General features: G+C 51.9%; 1 protein-coding gene across 1 annotated transcript; it reads left to right on the top strand.

Annotated features, from left to right (window-relative positions):
• The first annotated feature begins 5,703 nt into the window (after positions 1-5,703).
• Positions 5,704-6,587, top strand: LOC123170344 (uncharacterized protein At2g39910-like). The gene has a single exon (XM_044588193.1). The coding sequence runs from the start codon at positions 5,915-5,917 to the stop codon at positions 6,512-6,514; it is 600 nt and encodes a 199-aa protein (XP_044444128.1). The 5' UTR covers positions 5,704-5,914; the 3' UTR covers positions 6,515-6,587.
• Positions 6,588-7,060: the final 473 nt, after the last annotated feature.

Below are 7,060 nucleotides of genomic sequence, written 5' to 3'. Positions count from 1 at the left end.
GTCTTCAAGTCTTCTCACCAGCGCGGAGCTAAGTGCTGCCACTAGGCGTGGGAGGGAGCCCCAGGGCCTGAGGCCGGCACCCCTGAGACTCCGGGGCGTCTACAGCCCCACTCATTATTACGTGAGAGTGTCACGGGCGGCGATCTTCACAGGCACTGGGCCTTCTTCACAGGTACCGGCCTTGCTTCATATCGCCAGACGAGGGCCCCGCCTTGCGCCACCCTCGAGCACCTTTGAACCGACAGGCAACCAGGACGGCGCAAAAGGGGGGAAAGGGGACGCCAGCGGCGCCCTCGGCGACCACGGGTCCTCTGCCGGGGGAAGGCTCGCCGGCGCCTCCCCGGCAGTGGACCTACCTCCGGGTGTCGCCTGGCTTCGCACGATGTGGGGAGGGGCCTTGCTCCTGGATCCCTCCATGCAGCCCCCAGCGTGCTTCCCCTAGCGGAAGGGGTGTTGCCGCGTCGGGGTCGTCGGTCGAGGCTGTGACCTTATTCACTAGCAGCCCATGGTTAGCGTAAGCTTGCTCCTGAGAAATTAGCGGTACCCTGTAGCTGTCATTGCAGGCGCGGTTGTTGCGGCTCCCCATCGGTTCCTGGAAGGCTTCAACTTCTAGCGCCCCTTCTTCCCAATCTTCTCCGAGGAACGAGCCTGGGTCGTCCTCGGGCGCGTACTCTTGGTCCATCATGCGGGGCACATAGGCTTCCGGGGCCGTTACCCCGAACACCTCGCCGTAGTGCCCCACACTCCACGTTGCCCGGCCCAGCGCGGCGTCCTGAGGATGGTGGCGCGACATTTCACTGGGACCATGGAAGGTGACGCTTGTGCCCACGCTTGCCGCGGGCGGCACGGAGGCGACGGGGCCCCCTGCACCGCCGGTCGTGCTGGTGTTGATGAAGCCCACAGGCACACCTGAGGGTGCGTGGTTGCGGCGAGGCCCGCCGTGAGATCCAGCAGTGGCTTGAGGAGGAAGCAGATAGCAGAAGGGCGGCGCTCCCCATGCCGCCGCATCCAGCAGCTCGGCGATGCATTCCAGCAGTGCATCTCGGCCGCTCTCCATCAGTCGGCACCGCGGAAACTCCCGCGCTACCGTGAGCGCGGCCCGCATGTTCGCCTGCTCCCGCCGTGTGTGCGGCGCCGTTGCCGCGGCGTGGCTTGCAGCGGCTCGCGCTTGTCGTGGAGTGAGGGTGGACGACGCCCCGCCATGCCGCCCGCGCCCTGCGGCGTTAGGCGGCTCTCGGGCTGCCTGGAGCGCGGGGTTGAGGTCTTCATGGGTAGATGGCACCGCCCGGGATGGCCAGGCTGCCCAGCGGTCGGAGTCGGCCCTCGGGTCGCCGGACATCGTGGTCGCGGAGCGTCGATGCGTCGATCGGCGGGAAAGAGGCTCCGGCGCACCCCTACCTGGCGCGCCAAATGTCGGATCACGGGTTTCGGCAAAACCCTCAAGGTTCGAACACTGGGGTGCGCGCGGAGATTTCCTTCCTACCGGTCTACGCCCTAGCTCGCTAAGATCTCGCGGACGATCTCGACGAACTCGCAACACAAAGACACAAGATTTATACTGGTTCGGGCCACCGTTGTGGTGTAATACCCTACTCCAGTGTGGTGGTGGTGGATTGCCTCTTGGGCTGATGATGAACAGTACAAGGGAAAGAACAGCCTCCTGAGGTTGGGGTGTTCTTGTGTTCGTTGTGTGGCTAAGGGTTGGCTCTCGATCAGATGCCCTTATTGTGGTGGCTAGTTCTACTTATATAGGCCCTGGTCCTCTCCCCAAATATTGAGCGGGAAGGGAGCCAACAATGGCCAATTTGATAGGGGATAGCTAGTACAGCTTATCCTGACAAAAGCGGTTTTCGTCTGCAAAAGGCTCTCGTGATGATGCCGTCTTGGGCTCCATGGTGACCTCCATCCCGCCGTCCCGCTGGTCTTGGTCTTGTTGCACCGATATGGAAACCTTTGCCTGATGCCTCGGTACTCCGCGCCTGCGCTTGCCTCCTTAGCACCAAAGAGGAAACAAGGACGCTGCGCGTGCTGGCGCCCGCCTGATCTTGATCGTCATGGCTCACGTCACGAGAGCCTCGCGAGGTTCGCCCTGCCTTGATTTCTCCGCTCCTCGCGAGGCAGCCTGGTGAGGACGCTCCTGAGGAGGTCTTGCGTCGTCCGCCTCGCGAGGCTTCTCCCCTCGCGAGGGTCTTGACTGTCTCGTTGATGAAGGTGGGCCGTACAGGCCTGCAGCACAGCCATGCCATGGGCCGCAGGCAGGCAAGTCTGGGGACCCCCGTTCCCAGAACGCCGACAGTTACTTTTGTTAAGTTGCACTCACTTTTCTGAACTTCCACTCACCCTTTTATTGTTACTACCCTTGTACCAAAATATAAGATGTTTTCGTAGTTCAAATTTGAACTGCAAAAACATCTTATATTACGGTACAGAGGTTTTTGCATTTGTTGCAAATACTTTTTTTCTTTTTGTGGAATGGCAACTTGTCCTCGTTGTAATTGCACTTCACCTTTTTTTAGTTTATTTTTCTTTTCTTTTTGCTGCAGTTGCACTTCAGTTTAGTGCAAAAAGAATAGTGTCGCTCTCATCATTAAACCCCCCACACACATATGTATCTCAATTTATAGTAACCAACAAATTGTTAGTCAGGTGCAAAGACCTCTTCTGACCGGGTCCGCCGGGTAACCGGAGGAAAGTGACGACGAGATTTCAACGGTGAACCAAGTGTCAAGCGCTGATGTCCCGAGCGTTCTTCTTCCTACACCCTTTCCATTGCCACCACACAAATCCTGCCGTGCATGCTATGCAAGAGGATATTCATCTAGTACCTTGGCATATGGTTCAACACGGTACTGAAGTTCACTTCAGCATCGGTTGCAATTTGCAAATAGGGATAAGCCAATCAGGAATACCACCTCACTGGACCTTAGGATCTCCCACGATGGCAACCTTTTTTGTCGTAAACCGGTCCACCAAGTTTGTGATCTGGTCTACACAAGCAAACATCAAAAGAAATAGCACCACTGCTGCTATGCTGTTGAGTAGTGGAAATCTTGTCCTTACAGACTCTTCAACCTCATTAGAGGTTCTATGGCAGAGCTTTGACCACCCCACGGATACATTTTTTCCTAGGGCAAAGCTCGGATGGGACAAGGTCACCGGCCTGGAGCACCATTTTGTTTCTTGGAAAACTCGGCCGACCCGGCTATCGGTGCATATATACTGTGTACAATTAGACCCAGTGGTGTTGACCAATTAATGCTTCTAGAACTGAACTCATTCATACCATATTGGTCCACCGGTGTATGGAATGGCATATACTTCATCGCACTTCCAGAGATGTCAGCCTGCCACTCTATTAGTCCAAAATTTGTCGACAGTGACAAAGAGAAGTACTTGACGTATAATTTAGTAACTGAATATATGGATCCAAATATGATTACTTGTCATGTCATTGACGTCTCAGGTCAAGGGAAAACATTCATTTGGATGAAAGGGTCTGAGGATTGGGTAATGATCAATGCCCAACCAAGAGCTCAGTGTGACGTCTATGCAATTTGTGGACCTTTCACAATTTGCACTGATAATAAAGTTCCACACGGCAACTGTATGGAGGGCTTCACCATGACATCGCCAAGGGACTGGGAGCTAGAAAATCGAGTGGATGGACGCTGAAGAAGTACCTAGTTAGACTGCATTAGGAACAAAAGAAAAACACGTACCACAGACAAGTTTTATTCTCGACCATGTGTTAAATTGCCCCAGAATGCCCCAAAAGTAGAAGCTGCTACAAGCACGAGTGAGTGCGCAAAAATTTGTCTGAGTAATTGCTCTTGCATTGCACACTCCTTCGGCGACAACGGATGTTCTATGTGGCATTATGAATTGCTCAACATAAGACAACTACAATGCAGTGACACTACAAATTCAAATGGAGAAATTCTTTATCTTCGTCTTTCTGCTAAAGATGTACAAAGTTTGAAAAACTATAGAAGAGGGATAGTTACTGGAATTGTAAATTGTACATGTATTAATGTTCTAGGTTTATTTGCACTCATCCTCCTACTAATGGTTTGGACAAACAAAAACAAGAGTTTCGGTCAAATACAGAATGAATCTGAAGTTTGCGATGGAATCACTGCATTTAGATACAATGATCTTCAACGAGCAATATTTTTTTTAGAGATAAATTGGGGGGAGGTAGTTTGGGGTTCTGTATTCAAGGGGTTTATAAAGGGCTCCAATGCCATAGCAGTGAAGAGGCTTGATGGTGCTTATCAAGGAGAGAAGCAATTCAGAGCTGAAGTGAGCTCAATTGGAGCTGTCCAGCACATCGATTTAGTTAAGCCTGTTGGTTTCTGTTATGAGGGTTCTAAGAGGCTGCTTGTTTGTGAATACATGTCAAATCGCTCTCTTGATGTCCATTTATTTGGAAACAACTCAGTGTTGAATTGGACTGCTAGGTATCAGATAGGCCTAGGTGTTGCAAGAATGTTGGCCTACTTGCATGACAACTGTGGAGACCGCGTCATACACTGTGAATCAAGCCAGAAAACATACTTCTTGATGCTTCACTCCATCCAAAAATTGCATACTTTGGGATGGCAAAGCATTTAGGAAGGGATTATAGCAGAGTATTGACAACAATGAGAGGAACTACAGAATACCTTGCGCCTGAATGGCTTACCGGTGTTACTATTACACCAAAAGTATATGTTTTTAGCTATGGGATGGTGTTGTAGGAAATAATATCCGGAAGGAGGAACTCATGTCCGTCCTGTCCAAGTGGTGGCAACACCGATGTTTACTTTCCTGTGCATGCCGCACATAAGCTTCTTGTAGGAGACGTCGGGAGTTTGGTAGATCACAAGCTACATGGTATTGCCAATCTGGATGAGGTTGAAATTGCTTGCAAGGTTGTGTGTTGGTGCCTCCAAGACGATGAGCTTGATCGGCCAACAATGGGACGGGTGGTTCAGATTCTCGAAGGGCTAGTTGAGATCACAATGCCCTCGATACCAAGACTGCTCCAAACTATGGCTGGAAGTTCAAATTCAACATGTTCCTTTTTGTTTCAGAAACGAGCTGCATTGCGAGCCTATACATTATAACATGTGTCTATCTTTAAGACCAAAGTTGTATTTACTATACAATTGTAATGCTTATGAATTTATGATTGAAGAAACAGCTGTATTCTATACAAACTTGTAACAATATATCTTAATGTACCCTCACTGCATCGAAATAGGCGTCATAGATATTTTAGTTTTTCTCTACTTAACAAGGAATTTCTAGTTTTTAAGATCCAAATGGAAGCTCATCTTAGCCTTTTTTTAATAAGGAGCTTAGCGTTGTTACAACAGCCAGCAGGGTGGCACAATGGTAGCTACGGCGGCATGGTGCGGCCACGAAGGTTTACTCGTGCTGGTAATGCTACTGCCAAAACAGAGCGCTCATCTTGGCCTATGGTATCCCATAAAACTCACCAGCATAGGCAGCAGGATCTGATATGGCCCGAGGCATGCAGGCGTTGATCCTTGCTTAGTGATGGTGTGCACGCGGATGGTAGCGTTGGTGAATAGGGGGTGGAGCCGTAGAGGAAGCCGAGCAGACCAGACTTGGGAGCCGCAGTTTCTGACAGAGACGACGGCCATCTCGATCTACGTCCCAGGTAGAGAGCAACGGCACACTGAGACACAGATGGAATCGGACGAGGCTCACCGGTGACTCAAGAGGATTGTCCTCGGCCTCTGCTTTTTGCGGTCTCCGGGCACGGCAAATCTCCGGGCACTGGGGCGTAGAGGCGGGGGATTGCACTCGAGCAGAACAGAGGGGGGACACTCGAGCGCGCGGTGATGGCGGCGCTGCTTCGCTGCCTCGCCGCGGCGCTCTGCTTTCGCCTCAAGAGGTTGGCGGTATGTCTGACGAGTTGGACCCGAAGTCAGTGGCTCCTCCTTCACAACTCGGTTCTCACACGGACCTCTTTGCGGAACCGAGTGCCCGCCGCCTCGGCGGCCCTCCACCGCGACCCGCGAGGACCTCCTCCACACCGCCTTACGCGCCCCCCGAGGGCTCCGACACCTCCGTGAAATCCCTCCTCGCCTCTCTCCTCCTGCCCCCCTCTGAGCCCCCGACGAGCGGGGCCGGGACCGGCAAGGAGGCCGTGGACCTGCTCCTCTTCTGCGCCGCCGCCCGCGCGGCCTCCGCAGAGGCCCCCGCGCTGCACTGGGTCCCGGAGGGGCTCTCCAAGGCGGCCGCCGCAGCCATGGAGGAGATGGCGGCGACGGGCGGGTGGACCGGCATCGGGGAGATGTTGGTGGCCATGATGCCGGAGACGGTGCCGCCACTGAAGGCCGTGCTGAAGGACACGGGCGTGGACGCCAATGATGACATGATGATGATTGGCGCCGTGAAGCCGCCCAAGGAGCACGCCTTTGTCGCCGCGCACCAGTTCCGCTGGCTGTTGTCTCAGGTTTGTGCTCATGATAGTTATACAAGCGTTCTTATGATGTTGTAGAAGTAAATTCTAGGGCCATGGCGGAATTGTAGAAGTAGTTTATTTAGGAAAACTTGGCACCTGCTTGAATCACAATGTTCAGATTACTGTGAGAAACAGAAAATGTGTTGCAGCCACTCCTTATGACAGCACCGGAAGCATTAATCAGTAGAGTTGAGCTATTTCAACATTAAAAAACATTAAAGGTGTTTGCTGCAAGGTTTTGGTTACTGGTCGAAATTTCAAGATTTCCCATGGTTACCGCGTATTTCCGTACCCCTGGGTAAATCGCCATACCGAGCAAAAATACCAGTTTTTTGAAATTTTTGAATTTAAACACTCGATTTACAGTAAAGTACGTAGGATCTAATTAATACCATGAGAGTTGGTTCTGGCATGTTGATAGCAACCTAGTTCCTGTTTTGAGAGGTCTTTGGTTAGAATATTCGTTCATTCACTTATTTGAATTCAAAATTCAACTATAAAATTCGCTCGAAATATTCTCGGTATTTCTCGGTAACCGTGGTAACCACATTTATCCGTCCCCCTCGGTAAAATTGCCTCATT

This window comes from Triticum aestivum, chromosome 7D, assembly GCF_018294505.1.
Source record: "Triticum aestivum cultivar Chinese Spring chromosome 7D, IWGSC CS RefSeq v2.1, whole genome shotgun sequence".
Classification (NCBI taxonomy): domain Eukaryota; kingdom Viridiplantae; phylum Streptophyta; class Magnoliopsida; order Poales; family Poaceae; genus Triticum; species Triticum aestivum.
The sequence above is the reverse complement of the archived record's forward strand: the minus strand, read 5'-3'. Positions and strand labels throughout refer to the sequence as shown.

What these genes read in the sequence shown, in the direction of transcription:
- LOC123170344 (XM_044588193.1), top strand. Translation starts at nt 5,915, where the DNA reads ATGTCTGACGAGTTGGACCCGAAGTCAGTGGCTCCTCCTTCACAACTC.